Here is a 21,915-nt window from a genome sequence, read left to right as displayed (position 1 = left end):
TTGAAATCCCTGGATGAAAAGGTCATTAGATGTAGTTGTACTATGAAGTGGTCTTTTATGGGGATGCTCAGAGAAGGATTAGCTGAAGTTAACACACCTAAGTCTTCCTATACGAGTACTTATAACAAACTATATTACCAATACCACTGGGCAACTACAACCAGTGGAGCTGCAGGAGTTCCAAAAATCTTAGCATGGAAAACAGACCTTGGAGCCAGATGCATGCAGGAAAGGCTGGGGAAGTTCATACATTCACTGTCTTTATGTATCTGTTCTGCGAACTGAGACAGAAAATAAGTTTCCAGGGCTGTCCATTTGGCACAATTCACGAGTACTAAACAAAGTTTACATTAAAAAAAGACCATAAACTTTAAACAGTTCCACAAAGTGGCATTTGACAGTCCTTCCAATGGGGACACTTCTTAAAATGTAGGATGAAGATAATATTTACAGCTGGCAGAGCGTTGCAAAAGGGGAATGGGGAAGTTAGCAAGGAAAGACTGATGTATTCTTATCCTGGAGAGTCTCAGAGGCAGATACACATTAGAATGTCACAGCTCTAATTCAAACAAAATCATTCTGGGGAGCCATTGTGTCCCCATCAACTTTCCCACAGGCCAGCATCCTGTTTCTAGGGACCTACATTCACCTGAAATCTCCACACATCCTGCCCCATTTTGTGGACTAGAAGTAAGGTCCCTGGCCATATGCGGCACATTAGACGTACATGGCAAGGACCGAGGAATTATAAAGCACTGCCCAGTCCAATCTAAGACAGCATCAGAGAGAGATCTCCAGTGTGCTACCTCTACACCATACATCCCCCAACACCCTGCACCAAGAGGTCATGCCAAAGAGCTGTGTCTGGGCCTTCTACAGTACAAACTTGATCTCATTTCAAAAGCACTTCAGAAACGTGGGTGTATTTGTATTGTTTCTTTCACAAATCCAGAGAGAGGAGTTGAGATTTATTAATATGGTCACAGCAGATCACCATGGTAACATGCAATCCCAACAACAACTGAATCCAGTGTCACTGAGCTCTCTGCACTGCCTCTGAATAGAAGCTGAATGGACGGCTCCATGAAATGGGGCTGAAACGCAGCTTATTAACACTGGGTAAACTTTGCACTCTGAACATCCGTTCCCCCTCTGTGATGAAGTGGGACTGTTCTTAATGTTTCCTCTGAATACTGTAGGGGTGCCTCAGTTTCCCCTATGCATTTCTTAAGTCTCTAGGTGGTGGGATAAGGGGGTGTAATTGTTGCAGAACAAAGGGTCAGTGTACATAGATGGCCGACAATCTGTCTCCTGGCAACTGATGGCCTGGGCCCTTCCCCACTGCAAGGTGATAGCTAAAGGATTGGAGAACAAAGGACTCAGGTGACCTCCTGACCCGGGAAAGGGACAAAGCTCAGAGGAGGAGGGGCTGGAGGATGAGTCAGTTTGGGCTGACTGGGGATGTGGAGTGAAGTGCAGATGTGGTTGTCTGGCTCACTGCCCCCCAAAATGGACCCGGCTAAGGGGTCCTGTTCTCTGTACCTACAAGCTCTGTTTTAGACCATGTTCCTGTCATCTAATAAACGTCTGTTTTACTGGCTGGCTAAAAGTCACGTCTGACTGCGAAGTTGGGGTGCAGGACCCTCTGGCTTCCCCAGGACCCTGCCTGGGCGGACTCGCTGTGGGAAGCGCACGGAGGGGCAGAGGATGCTGAATGCTCTGAGCTCAGACCCAAGAAGACGGAAGCTGTGTGAGCTTTTTGCCCTGAAGACAGGCTTAGTCTGGGGCAGGGGGGGTGTCACGGAGTCCCCGGGCAATGCTCTAGAAGCCAGGCAGGACTCTTCACCAGAGTCCTGCCTGGCTTTGTAGGGAGCAGTTCCAGAGCATTGCCCAGGGACTCCGTGACACCCCCCCCTGCCCCAGACTAGAGCATATTCACATGCAAGAGGGAATGGTGTGAGGAAAAGGAAACAGAGAGAGGGAGGAGGAGGGGAAAATAGATAAATACTGAAAATGGGAAGGGGGTTGTGGTTTAGACGATTTTCGTCTCCATTCGGTTTACTTCAAAAATGCTACCTGGCTTTAAAAATGCCAGCAGCTCCTTTAACCTGACAGCAGGAGGGAAGAGACCAAAACAATGTTTTCGTCAGGAGTGGTGTGCTGCAGTTTGACTTTTTTTTTTTGGGGGGGGGGGGGGGGTAGGGACGAGAGCGGTGACTTCTGGCATCCAAGCTGCAGAAGATGGACTTGAACTGCTGCTGTTTGGAGGCAATGAGATTAGCTGGAACAGCAGGGAAAGGGGAAGACCAGAAGAGGTTTGAAGAGTTTAGGTGGTATGGCTTAAAGGGGCAGGGACGGGAGCAAAACTAGCACAGTTGGGAAGAAGGAACAAAACTAAGTGGGTGGGGAGGAAGGGAAGAGGAAAAGGGACACGGCTGTGTACTCGGTTACTCTGTACTTGGCACCACTGCGAGCTTCTGGTTCTCTGCTGCCCCCCTGGAAGTCAGGACATTATTGCTGCACAGTGCTCAGAGAGAAAGTCAGGATTCTCCTTCAGCTGCTGCTGTCGTGCTGAAGGGGCTGAGGGAGGGGGCAACCACTCCTTGCTGCTCAACAATGTCTCCGCCTCATAAGTCCACTCCAAAAAAATAAAAACACTGCGCTGGAAGACCTGCCACATGCAAGCAGCTGGAGGGACTGAGACTGGTGCAGGGTGAAGTGAGACACTCTTTCTCCCTTCCTTTCTCCACCCACCCCCCACACCTCCACCCCCTTCCCTCTCACAGCTGGGCACACTGCCTCTCACAGCATGCCAAGACACTTCTGGCCTGGGGGGGAGATCCCAGCGATTAACTCTAGGGTATCCTGCGTGGCCACTAGATTACCAGGTTTTGGCGCAGGGCACTTTTTCCACCCCACCTTTTATATAGCTGAGTTATAAGCCACTGAGAACAGGGGAATGGCAACAGGCCAGTTGCTCTGCTGGAGATCCCAGCTCTCCTTTACCTCCAGACACAAGTGCAATGAGCCTGTTGGTCTCAGCTTGCCATCTAGTGGACAACAGCCTACATGGCAATTCACCACACCCAAATCTTTTCTTCCTCTCCATTTTGTGTTTTTCCTGGTGGAGAACCCCTCCCACAGCATTTCAGCCCCTGCCTCCTCTACTGGCCTTTCCTTCCAAACACTGCGAGAGCAACGTGGCATCCAGCTGCTGTAGTCTTAGCGGCAGAGCATCCTGTTGCATACTGTACGTAAGACTGGCAGACGTTTGTATAGTCTTTTGCTCTTCTGGTTCTGGAAAGAGCAAGCTCAAAAGGAACAGAGTTCTGTGCTAGGCAGGCTACTTACATTCCTGGGATTGTTAACCATCTTCTCCATCTATAGCCTAACCACATATGCAGGTAAATAAGAGTGTGTATGACCTTAACAATAAAAGCAGAGCTTTCTCTTAGGGCCAGAACAACAGCTGTATTAGCAGAGTGAGATGCCATTTAACAGGGCTGTCAGAAGACAACACCAGTGCATGGCTTCGAGGGTTACAAAGGAGTCTGTAGGAGGAGCAGATAGCACAAGCAGAGTCACTTTGCAAAGACCAGAATGGATCTTATATACACTTTTAGTGGGTCCTTTGAAACAGATTTCAGGAGGAAAATTATGCTACATGCTAAATATGAGTCTGCTTCTGTAGAGCTGCAGGTGGCTCAGCATCTCGGAAAAAATCAAGCCTTATGTGGTCCCTTTAAGGTGCCTAGTGCTCTCGGCTCCCACTGACTTCACGAAATTTGAGGGCTGTCAGCACCTTGCCGGATCTGGCACTGGCAGAGACCACATGCTCACTAACAGATTGCAAGTTTTTCGTGCAGCTCAGCAGCTACCGAACTGAGGCTCCGGGTAGGTCTACACTGCAGTTGGAGGTGTGACTGCCGCTCAGGTAGGCACAACTGTGCTAGCTTTAATCTAACTAGTGCGGCTAAAAATAGCAGCGAAGATGAAGCAACACAGATGTTGCAATGGGCTAGGAACTTGAGTAAATAGCCAGAGTTCCAGGTATGCTGTTCAGCTAATGCTGAAGCCCTTGCCACCACACCTTCACTGCTACTTTTAGCCACACTAGCTAGATTAAAGGTAGCAGGGGGTGTCTACATGACCGGCAATCACCTCTGATTGCAGCATAGGCGTACGTGTGTGTGTGTGTATGCCCAGATCAAGCAATTTATCCATGCATTGAAGTGGCATGCTGAGGACTGTTGAAACTCCTTATGCCATTTGGCTATTGACAGTGGATTCACTATAATCTCAGAGCAGCAGGCTGTAGTTATTAAGGTCAGGTGCACGGAGCAACTTCAAAAAAAAAATTAATCCAAAATGGGAATCTAATAATCCCGGAAGATCAAACAAAAAGTTCAGTATGGGTTAGATTTGAATGGATGGAATAGACTGTGGGCCTCCGTTAGTTCAACCCTAACCACGACTGAGCTTTCTAAAGTTCTCAGCACTGACAAATGGGGCCGGATTTTCCACAAGAGCTCTGTGCCTGTTTAGGAACCTGAACAAAGCAACCAGAAGTGCTCAGAACACAGCAAATAATACAGTGGGGGAGGCTGCCCTTTGGAAAAATCGGGCCCTAACGTCTATTATTAATTCTCTCCACGAGTTATCCTGGTGAACTTTTGGAAGGTTGTCAGAATGGAACCGGAGAACCTTTTGATGTTAGTTTATCACTAGTTTTCATTCATTGCGTTATGGATTTATTAATTAATTAATAAAGAGTGCCTAAAAGCATGCTAGGGGTTTCTCAGAATGCAGACACCGTCCTTGCCCACCCAAGCTGGTAAACTATATTAAGGAATTAAACAGAAAGAAAAACAAAAGGGAAAAAATGGACAAGAAAGTCCTGTTTTTGTAACTTCATTTCAGTCCTGTTTTTGTAACTTCATTTAATTTCTTCTTCAACACTAGGAAGAACACAAAGCAAGGATTGGCACGGATTGCCTCAGCATAACCAAGGAGATGGCCTATTTCGGTTTACAGCAATGACAACCAGTTCCAAGAAGTGACTTCTACCCGAAATGATCAATATAAAAGTATCTCAGTGTTTTATTTGCTCTCCCACTTCTTTTTTGTTTTTTTGGAAGGGCAATTACCATTTACCTACTAAGACAGAGCTGCTCAGATCTTCCTGTACCATATTTTGTCCCCTAGAATTCCAGGATGTTACATTCCCCTTTAAACAACACAGTTTTGTAGCTATAAACTGGTCAAGGCCATGCAATGAGTTAATATAGCTCAGCCAGGATGTGACTTATGGACTAAGCTATTTTTTTGTTTGTTTTAAGAGACAAGGTGGGTGAAGTAATATCTTTTATTGGACCAACTTCTGATGGTGAGAGAGGCAAGCTTTCAAGTCACACAGAGTTCTTCTTCAGCTGTGGGAAAGGTGCTCTGAGCATCACAGCACAATGCTAAACAATATGTTCCACCTGGCATTTTGCTGTGACACTTGGAGTACCTTCCCCAGACCTGAAGAAGAGCTCTGCATGGCTCAAAAGCTGGTCTCTCTCACCACCAGAAGTCGGTCCACTAAAATATATTACCTCAGCCACCTTGTCTCTCTAATATCCTGTGACCGACACAGCTACAACTACACTCATTTTTCTTGACAAATAGATTTTAACACCTCAAGTTCCAAACACTTCAGGAAAGTTGTGCCACATTTCAGGATGTGTTTATATGAAGATGATCTTCAGGGCTCTGATCACTAGTGTTTTGGAAAGCAGTAACAAGGTAACACTGACCCTATGATCTCTCCTCTGGCTGGCATGCTCGGTGCAGACTTGGCAAGGAAAGCCCCACTCTTACTAAAATACTTATCTTGTTCTGTTCTCTGCCACAAAGCAAACAGCCTAATTTATGCCTCTTTTAATCCCACAACTTACCAGTCACCTTTATGAGAACAAACATTTTATCCTTGATTCAGTATAAAGAAGAAGCACTAGCTCCCCCAATACATACATTTCAATATTTGACTTGCGGGGCGGGGAGACTAATAAATTTTAATGCTGAAAAAATTAACAAAAAGCCAGTTTAAATGTTCTGTGTTGAGACGAAGACTTCCTTTGTTTCTAGCTCCATTGAATGCTATAAATCAAAGGAAACTTGTGATTTTTAGTACAACTAATTACACTAGTGAAAGCTAATAGGAAGCTAAAGTCATATCTATCTGACTTGCTCTTAGCACTGAAGGTATGGTAAATCTTTTCGAATTTGTTAAAATATCTTGGCTAATAACTCACATTCCATATTTAGTCCTGGTTAAATAGTAGCACTGCATTGGTTTTTAGTTTTAAAGTAAGTGCAATTAAAAAAAATCCAACTGAATCCATTTTAATATTGTTACACACTGGGCTTCTAAATTTGTTCATGGAATTATATCCAACACTATCAATTTTTTTCAAGCAAGAAAACACTGGAAGTGAGATCAGCTTCTTTTCTAGGACAGAAAAATAAAGTAAGAAAAAAAAAGAATCACAATGCATAGTTCTGGGAGTCTAGGGGTTAAACTTACTTATTGTGCAAAGCAAACTTTGTGGGGTAAACCTAACAACTGACATCCTGGTGTCAAGACAAAACCACACAAAACAAATTTACAACCCAATTTCCTGTAACTTTAGAGACGGGGAGGAGGTGGATCAAGGACAAGGAATCTGCCTTATCCACCAACTTACAGAGCTTTCATCACTAATGCCTTATGACTGCAATTCTGCACGATGCTTCAGTAGGCGAGAGTGCCAGTGGTGTACACGGATGGCCAGTTCAAAGTGCTATAAACATCCATCAGTCGTTGCATCTCCAAAACGATAACCTGCATGGCTAGATGTACTAAACCAGTGTTTTTCAAACCGTGGGTCACAGCATGTAAGGCGCTGAGTCGCCTTGCTCTGGTCAGCACTGCCGACTGGGACGTTTAAAGTCCCGTCGGCGGTGCTGCCCAGCTAAGGCAGGCCAGTGCCTACCTTTTCTGACACCATGCTTCACCCCAGAAGCAGCCAGCAGCGGGTCCGGCTTCTAATCAGGGGGACCATGGGGCTCTGCGTGCTGCCCCTGCCCCGAGCACTGGCTCTACACTCCCATTGGCCGGCTTCCGGGGGAAGAGAGGTGGTGCCTGCGGGCGAGAGCTGCGCAGAGCTGCTTGCGTGCCTCCACCTAGGAGCCAGACCTGCTGCTGGCCACTTCCAGGACGCAGCGCAGTCCGCGGTGCCAGGACAGGTGGGAAGCCTGCCTCTGCACCCTGGCTGCACCTCTGACCGGGAGCCACCAGAGGTACGTCCGCGCTCCAACTCTGGGCCGCAATCCCGGGCTGCAATCCCCTGCCCCAGCCCTGACACCCCCCTCCAGCCAGAGCCCCCTCTTACACACCAAACCCCTCATCCCTGGCCCCACTGCTCAGCCTGCACCCCCAGCCCTGACCCCCCTCCCTGCACCTCAACTCCCTGCCCCAGCCCTGAACCTCTTCCTACACCCTGAATCCCTCATTCCTGTCCCCACCCCACAGCCCTCACCCCCATACCCCAACCCTCTGCCCCAGCCCTGAGCCCCCACACACACCCCAAACCCCTCATCTCCAGCTCCACTGGGTCACAGGCATCAACAATTTTCTTCAGCTTGGTCCCCAGAAAAAAAGTTTGAAAACCACTGTACTACACTAGCAAGCCACCTAAACAGATGGGCATTACGGGGAAGAAAATAAATGTGCAGTGGGCAGTATGAAGGACTGGTTTTCAATTAGTTCACATAAAACTAGGGCCCCCAGCATGAAATCTGGGCTACTCAGTATAATTTACTATTTTATAGCACTTTTTGCATGTGTGGCACTTTACAAACAAGTAAAAGACAAGGTCACTGACCAGAGGTGTTTACAATCTGTGGCACCGATCCTGTAATCCTAACAGACTGACCCTACCATCTGTGCAAAACCTGATGCAGTCAACAGGACGAAACCTGGGTGAATGGATCTGTGTAAGCAACTCAAGGACCACAGGGCTTATATCATAGAATCATAGAAGGTTAGGGTTGGAAGGGACCTCAGGAGGTCATCTAGTCCAACCCCCTGCTTGAAGCAGGACCAATCCTCAATTTTTGCCCCAGATCCCTAAATGGCCTCCTCAAGGATTGAACTCACAACCCTGGGTTTAGCAGGCCAATGCTCAAACCACTGAGCTATCCCACAAACAACAAGGTACAGTGAAGCTATCCTCACAACAAAAAGGTACAGTGAAGTTGGGATAGGGAGAGTAGAAGATTAGAAGGACAAGAGAAGGGCAATTTGTGATCATGTCATGTGTTTTACTGTACATGTCTTGTTCGCTCTTTTAATTGAGTGTGCTATTTTTATTATTGCCGTTAGGAGGAGGAAGCAATATTACCATCTCACTTCTGTAGCAGCCACTGCAGAAACCAGATGGGTTGTAATTTAAAAGCGAAAAGACAGCTCACATATGGGAGCCAGAGAACTTGGTTTGAATTATATAGAAATACTTTCTTAATAGGATTGCTTCCAGCTAGACAAGAAGCAAAGGGAAGGACTGGCTATCATGTACCAAAAAGGGGTCCCAAAAACTCAGGGGGAAAAGGAAGGGATGGGATGTGCTGGGCTTTTAGCATTATCACATACACCCAGTTGGACTAACCCCATTTCTTTCTGGTGCCTGCCAACTTTCCCTCTATGCATGAAGCCTTCCTCAGGAGACTGTTCCTGGAAATGAGGAGTCTGTAGCTACAATTAAGCACTACCCAGAACTCAGTTTTAGTGTCAGAGTTCCATGGGGAGGCAGGGGGGAAAATCAGTATTTCATATGTTTGAGTAACTGATTAAACATCACAGTTTCTCCAAATCTTGAAGAGTTTACAGGAATCAGTGAGGAAATGCCGTATTTTAATAGTAACCAGGACACATACACTTAAGCCTTTTGGTTTCTTGAACCATTGCAACCAGTCCAAGAGTCAGGTTTTGGCCTGACCAAAACTAGCCTTTGCTCTGCAGCCACCCCCTAAATTGTCACAACAGGTGTCCAGCCCGCTGCATACAGGCATGTTTCACCTTTGCTTACTCACCACTTCTCTACACACAGCCAGCATTAGATAAGCAACCAATACAGTCATTGCCCTAATGAATCAGACCCAAGGTCCATCTAAATCAATATCCTGTCTTTCACAGCAGCCATCACCGGATGCTTTGGAGGAAGCTGTGAGACACCCACAGTGGGTAGATATGGTCTCATCCTGATCTGAAATAGACAGAGACTAACTTAAACCCTGAAGCATGAGGTCAAAAACTCTTCCAAAATGTATAGCTATTGATGACAACAACTCCAGATCTTCTTGTTATCTACATAAATGTCCAATTCCTTTGTGAACCTTGCTAAATTCTAAGCCCCAGTGACTTCCTGTGGCAATGGAGACCTACAGTCTAATTATGCACTTCCTTTATCAATTTTGAACACAGTGTCTTTTAAATGGTGAACATTTTGAAATGTGAGGGTCACAACCTTAAAATATTGCCCAAGAGTTTAAAGAGCACCTGCAGTCATGCAATTCGAGCTTCATCTCAACCACTGCTTTAATCCTTAGGTAATAATTTTCTACTTCGGGCCTCAAATCCGATTGGTATTTATATTACATAGGAACTAACCTTGACTGTTCATTACTGTGCTGTAACACGTAGTGCTAGAATCAAAATTACAACAGAAAACCCATGCATTATCAATATTAAAATTCCTCCACATTAACCAGCAGAAGTGGCATACAAGGGAAACCTCCATCTTCTCCACTGCTTGTGAAACCCATTTGCTGTGCTCCTTTGGCAAAGCAGGAGTCAACACAATCACAAGATGTGAGCTACTGAAGGAGGAGGTGTAGCACTATGACTCTTACTGAAACACTGCAAAGTCCCCTGAGCACAGCAGGCCCCAGAAAACCCTGCGAATCACACACTATATGTTCTTCCTTAGATCTTGTTGCTGTGCTTTCCTGCTACCACAACACAACAGCGCGGGAGCTATTTGTGCTAGTTTAGCCTATGTTCCACTGGAGCAAAGGTAGCCAGAGCCTTCAAGCCATTTAAGCACAGGAGATAGAGTATTACCTCAAATATTTAACCAGAGTTTTAAAGGAGTCTCGTGCCAGAACCAGAGAGCTGCCCCATGGATACAGTGCCCATGGAGGTTGGCAAATTCAGCATGACACACTGCTTCACAGCAGACAACTGAGCTATCAAAAGAGCCTTTTGAGTCTTCTCAACCAGTATTCATTACTGTCCCTTCTTACCGGTTCCCGGCCATCCATAGCTTCCATCCAAAGCTTTCGGTCCTCTTCAGAAAGTGCTTGCATGGTGATCACACCAGGCCTGTGGAGAAGAAAGAAACACTGAAAGTGAAAAAAGAAAAAGAGGAATTAAAAAAAACTTTAAAAAAAATAAAAAAAAAAAATCAATCAATCAATCTCATCAGGTGGACCAGACAAAAGGGAAAGATACATTTGACATAAGGTTCAAGAAGATCCCTTCTGTGCTTCAGACCTGGACTGAATGTTTTACAGGAGAACTAATATAATACTGGAATAGGACACTTGACAACAAATTCTTCTCTCCCCTAGCCTGGTACAACTCTATTGACTTCACTTCTACTGCACTGATGTAACTGACAGCAGAGCATGGGCTGTGGAGTTTATTGAAGGTACCCAAAACACAAGGAGCAAGCAGGTTTCAATAATGAATCCAAGGACATTAAGGGTTCACAATAACCTTGGCATGAACACCAGACAACAATTGCATAACAATGGCTTCACTGGAATGAAGCTTCAGTGAAACTTGCGCCCTGAACTTGGAGGTCTGAACACCTCCACAAGTTTCCATAGCTGCAAATTGCTACTGATAGTCCAAATTTATACCCACCCACTCTAATGATACCCTAGGTTAAAAAAAATTGTTTTATATTATCTGTGTGTCTATATACCAGTGGCTGTGATGGGTTAATTACTTATTCGAATTCATGGATTGCTGCCTGCTCTCCAGCATGGGAATCTCATTTTATTCAGTAAAGTCAACCAGTAGGTTTCAATGGAGATTCATCCCTCTACTACACCCAAACAACACAGGGAAATGCTGATCACTTAAGAACTGTTACTCCTCCCCACGTTGGAGGAGGCAGAGATGAAAGTGAAAGAAGATTTTGTATACTGCTTAATATAAATCCTGATGAGATTTGCTGGCACTGCAACCAGACGGGATCTGCCAGTAACTCATATAAACAACTATCAACAAGGGCCTAGCCGGGCGTTCCTCATTTATCCACAAACTTTTCCATTCTGTACCCCAGTTGCCACTGTTTGCAAATACAAAAAAAAAAAAAAAGAAAAAAAAATCCAATATTTTAAATACAACCCAAGTTAAACTTTTATCACTCAGGTTCATACAATCTTTGAACAACATGAAAAGTAGAAAGTTCAGACCTCTTATTGCTTTTACACTTGGGAATATACATATTTTCTATTCACTGTAGCGCAAAACGCCCTTTCCCCACACCGTTTTCTCTTTTCATTCCTTACTCTTCTTTCCCTATTCACATTCACTTTAACAAGTACCTCTTTCCCCATTTAATCTGGCCACAACCATACCCCAAAGCTGAAGTATATCACAACAGCTCTATGCTGAGATTGATAAGACACCACTCAAAGCAATAGAAAAAGCAGCTTGAATGGTGCAAATATCGTTAAGAACCCTAAGGAGGAAAAACACCTCCGATATAGTGCTTAACACAGCACGTCAGTGTACAGAAGCCTTATGCCTTCCATAACTGGGATCCAGTTCTAAGCCACTTTCACAAAAGTTAGAGAGAATTTACATCCTGGAACACATAAGCACTGTAAATAATAGCTAGCTCTTCTGTAACACGTTTTTCCTGCAGATCTGAAATTACTTTACAAACAAGGGGCTCATTGATCTCATTTTAGGGATTGGGAAACACACACGGGTGAACTGAACTGCCCAATGCATATGTATTAACCCTCACCCTGGCACTAGCTAGCACCTACTGCAGCACAGAATGCTGTCCTGGGGAGAGAGATGGGCCAGGATAGGGCAGCCTGAGCTAGGAAGGGGGTTCAGAATCTACCCGAAGGAGCAGTTGGAAAAGCTCTTAGAGAAAGAGAAGAGTCAAGACGCTGAGCTAGCAGATGAACTGGAGGCTGGGTAGGAGGTGAGGTGATAAAATAAAAGAACAGGAGAATAAAAGTAGGGGACTGGGAAGTGAGAAGGAGGAAAGGTTTCAGGTCAGGAGAAGCAGAAAATTTAAAAAAAGAAGACAACGACCTGGGTAGGTGAGCAGGCACTATTAGAGAAGGGAAACAGAGGGAAATAAAATCTACAGCTCTGCCAGAGAAAGAGTATCAAGGGGAAAAAACCTGAAAGGAAATATAATTGGTGAAAAAGAGAATTGCTCAAAAAGCTGTGTTAGATGAAACAGAACCTGAAAAGGTAAACAAGAAGCATGAACGGAGAGAATGACTGTTTAAATATCTACTGACAGTTCAAAAGGTGCCTGATGGACCAGTGAGGGCCCAGTAAGTGAAGAAACCCTGCTTGTGGGTAAACTCAGTGAAAAGAGGTACAGGCATAAGAACATCAAATCTAAACATTGAGCACTTCAAGCCAAAGAGAAGCAAAGAAGCCAGGAGAAGGAAAGCTAATTATACTCTGAAATGATACCGTATATTGTTAAGTAATCTCTTTTGTTGTGGTTAACAACAATGCATTTGGTACAAACTGCTCAGCGTGTACAAGCTCATAAAAGGTTAATGAGTTGGTAAGCTATAGTTTATTATTACAAGTAGTAAGTCTGGTAACGTTCTATATTATTTATGCTCAAGGTACAATTTTGGGTTTTTTCCTTATAAAGTTCTAAAAATTTAAAATGATCCCTTTTGTCTTGGTTTGCCTCTGCCTCTCCTCAAAGGCAGCATAGCCTAGTTTAGCAGGTCACTATACAGGGGGCAGGCTGGGAATAGAATCAGGTCTGTAGATACCCAGTTCAGGGCTCTATCCACTGGACCACACTGCCTTTGTAAAATCTTTTTTTTTTTTTAGACTACCTGTTCCCTTTGCAGGGTTGAAACATGGTTTAACACTGTGCACAAAAAGCATGAGGATCCTCAACACGATTGACAACTTTTAGCATGCCCAAGAACTTGGACGAAATTCTGCATTAGAGGAAGCAACATATGAAGTGTGCTGCCAAGACCAGGGAGTGGCAACGGGATTTGTAGGAGTGTGTCATGAAGGTTTATTTAAACAGGATACAATTTAATGATTTGGTTTTTAATGTGATCCTACAAATCCTAATTTATACTTCTGCAATCAGTGACTGCAAACTATCTGAGATGGCCCCAGTTACTGTCAACTTTGAAAGTCTGTATCAATATCCGAGTATAGTGCGTTCAGGTTTCCAAAAGAACATCAGTGAAGCCAAGTCACATGCTGCCTCATTGGGATTCAAAACAAGTAAACAGAGTCTAACTACTGTGCTGCTTTCATAAAGCCAAGTTATGGGGAACATGATGCCTCATTCTGAATTTGATGTTTGAGATAGTGTATAGGGTGCGAGGTTTTCCCCTTGACAAGTTATTTTCAGTCCCTTTATTATTACAGCTCACTTTTCGTGACTGAAATGTACAGCTTCCCTGATAACAGGGAAAATACAACCACGCAATGGTAGGAGGCTCGGTGAGGAGACTGAATGCATTCGGAAAAGTGTGTCGGAACTCTCCTTGCAGGAATATTTGGGTGTCGTCACTCACAAAAACCATTTAACCAGAGGACTTCTGACATTCGTCTTTGTATACATGGCAAGTGCTCCAGCCCCAGAACTGCAGCAAAACTCAATATGAAGGATCACTGCTCTCTGTAGCAAAATACAGCTCGTGAGTCAAGAAAAGAACAAGCACACTGACATCACAGGCTTTATTCTGGCTGCTGTCAGAAGAGTGTTCAGGACACCACATGTCTTCCTTTTGGTATTACATCTCCAGTAACAGGCAAGGGCTGTGAGAACCTGAGTTTCCAACATGCACTGCTCCGAGATGATTCAACAGGTGAATGAAAGCTGCATGACTGTAATGATGTCTATTTGACATCTGACAAGAGCAGAGCCTCTGCTAGCCAGTAAAACATTACTAAGAGACTCCATTTTAGACTGATTGATGTTTCTGATCCTTTTTCTGCAGCTTTGGGGCACCTATAAACAAGCAGCAGAGGACCAAGCCCAAACCCTGCAATCCACTCTCTCAAATATCATGTTGCCAATAGACAATTCACCAAGGACTATTACAGACACAAAGCCAGTCTCAGTTTACCCCATAGAGGACAAGGGCTGCTCAGGCTTGCAACAAGTTTCAGCCCAAGTAATCCAGAAAGAATGTATGTTATCTTTGTTAATCCCCTCGGTGAGTCAGTCAGTACTCACAGGCTTAGTGCTTTGGAAGTTTCTCTATTTTCAAAAGGAGAGGAAACCACTGAAGAAGCTTCACTCCATTTGGCAAAGAAACACGTCTTTAAACCCTATCCCAGTACTGTCAAAGCAAGGAACAAAGCTCTGTACCTGGTAGACAAGAGGATTTAACAGTGGAATCAGTACCTAGTGGGTGGATAATTATTAACAGTATTTGCTGAGTGCAGACGATGAACCCTTTCCTAGAAACATCTTTCTGAACTGTGGAAGGTTGGTACCAACCTCTCCCTTGATGGACAGAGATCACAGCATGTGCTCTTTTTAAACCCGAGTTTTTAAGTTAAGGGCAAACCACTACTGGGGACGCTAACATCCTCATTAAGGATCACAACAACAAAAAAAACCCGACTTTTCTCAGTTAGATATGTGAGTAAGAGACAGAGAAAAACAAAATGTGACAATTTCAGTATCTTACCCACGAAAACTATTAAAAAAAAATAAGGAACTGAAATTGTTCATTCATGAAAAGATTGACTCCCGACTCCCAAGGAAATAAGGACTTGTTTACACTTGAGAGTTAATTTGGATATGGTGGAATATGAATTTAAAGCAAAATAGCTATTCCTGAATAACTGTGTAGACACTCTTGTTTCAGAAGAAGAATGCCTTGCTCCATATTAACTTAATCCTCTTCTGAGTAAGAGGCTCTTATTCTGGAACAATTAATCAGGACTAGCTATAGCTAGAACTATAGTTATTCAGGAACCCCTAATAAGGTCTCGTAAGGACAACACAGGTTTTTCATGCCCCACATTCTCTCATGCATGGGATAAGAAGTGATAAAAGATGTTTGCTCTGCCTTTAAGCGGATAACAAACCATTGGTGTTTACTTCAAAGTCAGACATTTTAACAATATGGGAGGGGCGAGAGGCTGTGAAACAATTAAAATGCCATTTATATTTTAAATGCATTTGCATTTTCCCCCACATAATTCATTTGCTGAAACATATATTGTGGTGCTTTAGTATACGGAACTGCCTTCCTGGTTGTGGTACATTTTAAAAGATCCCAGCACATTACCTCACTTATTGTTATTTGTACAGTGCCAGCAGCACGCTGGGCATTTTACAGACAAGTCTGAAGACAGTCCCTCCCTAGAAGAGCTCACAATTGAAACAACATTCTAAGTACACACAGCTATGGACTCAGCGCCAGCCGGCTCAGTCAGTGAAGCCCCATGTAAAATGAACATTATGGCCAACAGTTTCTAAGAGTGGCTGTTAAGTTTAGATGCTCAGCCTGAGACACTGAGGGGAGCCTCACCCAGATTCCCTCTCTGCCGATCTCACTAAATATAAATTAATACAAATATATTAATACAAATTTATTAATAATTGATTAAAGAAACTTTAATGCATAAGTGTGATGGGGAATACAAACCCCACACTGGAAGGGGCTAACGAGCTGCTCTGCAACCAGGTGGCCCCACCCCAGCCCGCCTGAAAAACCCGCATAGGGAACATGAAAAGGGGAGCAGAGTAGCTCAATAGTCGGCAGGAAATGGAGATGAGCGGACTCACACGCTGAGCTCCAGAGAAGGAGCACCACGGGTTCTGCCGATGACTGAGACCTGACCAAGCCCACAAAGAAGGGACCTGTGACTCTCTGAAGAACAGAGACCATCTTTGTGTTTCAGTTCTTATCTTTACCTGGTGGGAAGTGATCCATGGAGGCAGCTGCATAACACCCCAGGGTGCAGGATTTAGCTGCCTACCTATCACTGCGCTCTGGACTGGAGTCCAGTGGAGAGGGTGGGCTTAGGCTCCCCTATCAGCCCCTAAAGAGGGACAACTACAGAGGCTTAGCCCTGACATGGGGAACCTAGCTGGGGGGTGGAAAGACCCTGAAGATAAAAGGGTCTAGGCCACAGGTTCTCAACCAAACATGGGGGCCCTGTTGGCCTCCTTCACTTTTTATACATAACTTGGAAGGGACAGACTTGAATAATGAGCAGGCCAGAAGGCAGAGTCACAGGAAGGACAGACCACAGCAAGGCAGAGAAACAGTAAGAAATGGGGAGGCTTGGAAGACAATCTGGTACAACCCTGCCTGACTAGGCTGCATCGCTGGTGAGCATTCCCTTTCACAATAAGGAATCCCAGTACAGGAGTATACGTTTAATATCTATATTCATTTTGCTACATTAGGCATACAGACACAAAACTTGAAGTCAATATAAATTCTTATCACAAATTTTGTTTAAAATGAGCAAGGTTTAAAAGATTAAATATCCAGGGAAAATATGAGGCACAAAATCAACGTTCATACCAAAAAGTCAAAAGTTTAATTCAAAAGGTCGGGGGTGGGGGGAAAGTGCTTTTCTTCTTCCAGAAGAAGAAAGAATGAAAGCAAGAGAAAAAGATAATAACTTTGACTCATGTAGCATCTTATCACGCCAAGACAATTTAAGTTGCTTTATAAGAGACATAAAACAGCTTCATACAATCTGCAAGGCTGAGCTAAGAAGCTGAATGTGTGGTGAAAGAGTCTGCAGTTCTGATTTAAGCAGTGACAAAGTGACCTTGCGTTTGCAGAATGACGTACCTCACACTGTTATGTCAGTCTCAGGAGCCATCCTCAGGTCAAACAGCACCTCTCTAACCAGCAGAGCCCAGACACAGGGCAAGTCCCCAAAATGAAGTATGCGAGGGGAAGGGGGAGAAAAAGCTGCAAATGAGGAGGGATTTAGTGCCTGAGAGCTTGAAGGGTCACTCCACTGACAACATAAGCAGAAGCCTCATGTACTGCCCTGCTAGAAACATTCCCCCATGATCACAACACATAACAGGAATCTTAAGGGTAGTTGTTAAATGCAGTCAATATGTTCTTTTATTCCGGGTGGAATTCTGCGCCGCTGCATGTGCGCAGAATTCATGTCCCTCACAGATTTCTTTGCTTCCCCGCAGAAAAATGACTTTCTGACAGGGAAGCAAAGAGAAACTGCAAGAGCAGTCATGCACCACTCCCTAGCAACGCAGGTACATAATTTCAGGCATTGGGAGCAGCCGGTGGAGGGGTAAATCATGGGGCTGGGGACACCCCACCAGTGGCTCCTACTCAGAGCTGGGATCAGCTTCTAGTCCCGGCTGGGCTGGAAGCAGGAGAGGATGGGACTTCCTCTTCTCTTACAAGGAGTGGCTGGGGCCTTGTCAGACCCAACCCCAGAAATCTCCCCCAGCTGCAGGAAGCTCAGTATCCCCCCTGCTTCCTGCCCCCATCACTCCTCAACTATGGGGGGAGGGGTAACTATATAGGGAGCTGCTCCCGCATGAATAATTCAGATGCCAAAACAGGCTCACTACACTCACAGCCACTCAGTCAGTAGAAATACAGCTTACTTAATGCTGTTTCAGCAATTAGTCAGCACATAAAGAAACAGCCCATGAGAAAGCACGTGGCTATAATGGATGCCTGCATGCTTCAGGAGTGCTGAGGTACCAGCTGTTCCCAAGCCACCAATAAATGGCTTTCTAGCAGAATGGTGCTATACTTCAACAACATTAACTGTCTTGATGAATGTAACATTCAGCTAATTAAGGGGCCAAACCTTGAATACCTCCAATTCATGCCAATCGGAGTTAAAAGTGCTCAGCACCTGGCTCAAAGCTCTGACCCACATTACACCAAACACCTGGACAATTATCAAGCCAGCATCAGCCAAAGGCAATGCTCCTTCTCCTAAGGACTCATTTTTAAAGACATATATGCTAGCCCTGCTTACAGCCTGGCTTATAAAACTGATTTAATGCAAAGACTACAATACGCATTAGCAAACACCAAGGTGTACTACACCACTGCACAGTGTAGCAGATCAGCAAAACAGGATTATGCCATTTGGGGGGCTCACTTCATTATGAGCCTACAAGATACATTTTGTTCAGAATGTTAAAATATGCTTTGTTTGCTTCCCACAGACAAAAATCAAAATTATTTGCACTATAGAGACATTTGAGACTTTTGTTTTGCTCCCCCAAATATTCACTGTGTCTTCTTTGGGAACTCTGGAATCTTATTCCTTGCCAAAAAAACAGAAAAAGCAAACACAGTACTCATTTGGGAGCTTTCGACCACAAATCATGCTCAGACATTCATTTTTAAAAGTGCTGATCCACCTTTACTGCTGGAAAGGGAAGGGAGAGAAAATTGACAGTAATTTTCATAGGGGTTATTTTCCAAAATACCATGCACCATTGCCACACGGGTGTTTCTACAATATATTGCAAATTATACCAGTTTCCCAAAATGCAATGCTTGCAGCACTGCTATTTTCACACTGACCATAAAATAGAACATGGGAAAAAAATACAAGACTGCCACCTAGAGATTGTGTTCCGGAATGTTAGACTTGAGATGCAGCTTAGTTCTGCTCTCCCAGTTAGTGATTTTAGCCTATCACTATAACTGTGGCCATACCATTACCTTTCTCTTAATATTTTAATACCAATAGAATTTTTAGAAGCACCGAGATTTCACTGCAATGGTGAGATATAAATACTTAAGGAGACCGTGAATTTTCCTCTGTCTAAACACTTCTATGGCTGTTATCACTAATATCTGGGCAACTATCAATCATAAATGGATTTTATCCTCACTGCAGCCCAGGGAGGTAAAGAAGCATTTCCGCATTCTACTGGTGGCAAAAGCAGCACAAAGAGATTACGTGACTTGATCATGGTCACGCAGGAAAGCCTGGGGCTGGCTGAATCAGAATTTGAACCCAGCTAGCTCTCCCAAGTCCCAAGGCAGTGCCCAATCCACTGCCATGCCATTCCCCCTTTCTTCCCTCATGCAAGATACACATAAGCCATTGAGTCATAACAAAATAAATTAGTAATTAAAAATACTTTGCCCAAGTAGCACTTTCTAACCAAAACTCTCAAAACACTTTGTAAACACTGCCTAAACAAGCCTCAGAGAAAGTCTGAGAAGTAGACAGACTTTCTATTATCCCCAGTGCACAATTAGGTAAAGTGAGATACATATAAGTGAAGTGATTTGCCCAAGCCCATAAACAGAATTCTGGGCTACTAATTGAACCAATACATAAACACAACTGGATGCAATCTGAATGCATGTGGGTAGGAAAACCAGAGACCCTCACTCGGACTGGGCAAGAGAGATCTCACATAAGGAGGCCAGCTGTTTGGCTGAGTACAGGAGAAGCCCACTTCTGTGAACATCAGAAATGATGGCGTCCTCATGATAAGCGAGAGCACATTAAGAATTTAAATGTATTGAGGGTCAAACATCACACCACCTTACATCACACTGTGTTCACTGCATTGTTTTGAACGGTTGCTCATTACAGCTGCAGTCTGTTGTGGCGGTATGTAAAAGAAATGTTCATGGCACAGATGCTAGAAGGCAATGATGCTACTCCAGTGCTACTTGAGCCATCAGCTGGCAGAGGAAGATGCTGAGCAAGGCAGCTAGTACACATTCCCCTGCACTCTGTTGGCCTGGGTCCTTTCCATCTACAGAGGGCTCCCGCAGCCATGCCATCACGCCAACTCAATTTTCTCCAAACCCTAAACTAATTTCAGAATTATATGCTTAGTTTTGTTGCTCAGTGCAGAAGCAAGTTATGACCAGAGCGAATTAGTCCATAGGAAGGCAGATTCTGAAGCTACAATAAAATCTCTCTTTTGATCTTCTGACTCCCCTCTCCAGCAACCACAAACATAGTAACATGATGTGACTGAAAACAGTCCTTTATTGACTCAGCCTAGAAAAAACCAGTCACACAGGCCAATCGCTTCTCGTTGGGTTTTGTGGTTCCCTACTAGAGAATGCTAATGAGACAGGAATTTCCATGCTTCGTTTACCTAAAAAAAGAGGAGGGGTCAGCCTCCAACTGATGGACCAGAGGGGATGAGGTGGATGAGGCTTTCTTCCGGTAACTCACGGAAGTTCGCAGATCTAGATCGCAGGCCTTGGTTCTTATGGGAGACTTCAATCACCCTGCTATCTGCTGGGAGAGCAATATAGCGGTGCACAGACAATCCAGGAAGTTTTTGGAAAGTGTAGGGGACAATTTCCTGGTGCAAGTGCTGAAGGAACCAACTAGGGGCAGAGCTCTTCTTGACCTGCTGCTCACAAACCGGGAAGAATTAGTTGGGGAAGCAAAAGGGGAGGGGAACCTGGGAAGCAGTGACCATGAGATGGTCGAGTTCAGGATCCTGACACAAGGAAGAAATGAGAGCAGCAGAATACGGACCCTGGACTTCAGAAAAGCAAGACTTTGACAACCTCAGGGAACTGATGGGCAGGATCCCCTGGGAGAATAACATGAAGGGGAAAGGAGTCCAGGAGAGCTGGCTGTATTTTAAAGAATCCTTATTGAGGTTACAGGGACAAACCATCCGGGTGTGTAGAAACAACAGTAAATATGGCAGGCGACCAGCTTGGCTGAACAGTGAAATCCTTGTTGATCTTAAACACAAAAAAGAAGCTTACAAGAAGTGGAAGATTGGACAAATGACCAGGGAGGAGTATAAAAATACTGCTCGGGCATGCAGGAGTGAAATCAGAAAGGTCAAATCACACCTGGAGTTGCAGCTAGCAAGAGATGTTAAGAGTAACAAGAAGGGTTTCTTCAGATATGTTAGCAACAAGAAGAAAGTCAAGGAAAGTGTGGGCCCCTTACTGAATGAGGGAGGCAACCTAGTGACAGAGGATGTGGAAAAAGCTAATGTACTCAATGCTTTTTTTGCCTCTGTCTTCACGAACAAGGTCAGCTCCCAGACTGCTGCACTGGGCAGCACAGCATGGGGAGGAGGTGACCAGCCCTCTGTGGAGAAAGAAGTGGTTTGGTACATTTAGAAAAGGTGGTCGAGCACAAGTCCAGGGGGCCAGATGCACTGCATTCGAGAGTGCTAAAGGAGTTGGCGGGTGTGATTGCAGAGCCATTGGCCATTATCTTTGAAAACTCATGGCGATCCGGGGAAGTCCCGGACGACTGGAAAAAGGCTAATGTAGTGCCCATCTTTAAAAAGGGGAAGGAGGATCTGGGGAACTACAGGCCAGTCAGCCTCACCTCAGTCCCTGGAAAAATCATGGAGCAGGTCCTCAAGGAATCAATTCTGAAGCACTTAGAGGAGAGGAAAGTGATCAGGAACAGTCAGCATGGATTCACCAAGGGCAAGTCATACCTGACTAATGTAATTGCCTTCTATGACGAGATAACTGGCTCTGTGGATGAAGGGAAAGCAGTGGACGTGTTCTTCCTTGACTTTAGCAAAGCTTTTGATACGGTCTCCCACACTATTCTTGCCAGCAAGTTAAAGAAGTATGGGCTGGATGAATGGACTATAAGGTGGATAGAAACCTGGCTAGATTGTCGGGCTCAACGGA

The 21,915-nt window shown here is 44.6% G+C and overlaps 1 protein-coding gene across 3 annotated transcripts in view; it reads right to left on the bottom strand.

Annotated features, from left to right (window-relative positions):
* ARHGAP26 (Rho GTPase activating protein 26) overlaps positions 1-21,915 on the bottom strand; it is a 317,439-nt gene that overhangs the window by 185,429 nt on the left and 110,095 nt on the right. For all 3 annotated transcript variants that reach the window (XR_013346871.1, XM_077824357.1, XM_077824358.1), the window contains one exon: positions 10,327-10,405. Coding sequence is in view for 2 of the 3 variants with exons in the window: in XM_077824357.1 (XP_077680483.1) it covers positions 10,327-10,405 (79 nt within the window). In the remaining variant the exon portion in view is untranslated. The remainder of the gene's footprint in view (positions 1-10,326; positions 10,406-21,915) is intronic.

The sequence above is a fragment of the Eretmochelys imbricata genome, chromosome 8, assembly GCF_965152235.1.
Source record: "Eretmochelys imbricata isolate rEreImb1 chromosome 8, rEreImb1.hap1, whole genome shotgun sequence".
Classification (NCBI taxonomy): domain Eukaryota; kingdom Metazoa; phylum Chordata; order Testudines; family Cheloniidae; genus Eretmochelys; species Eretmochelys imbricata.
Note: the sequence above shows the minus strand (reverse complement) of the source record. Positions and strands in the feature narration are given on the sequence as shown.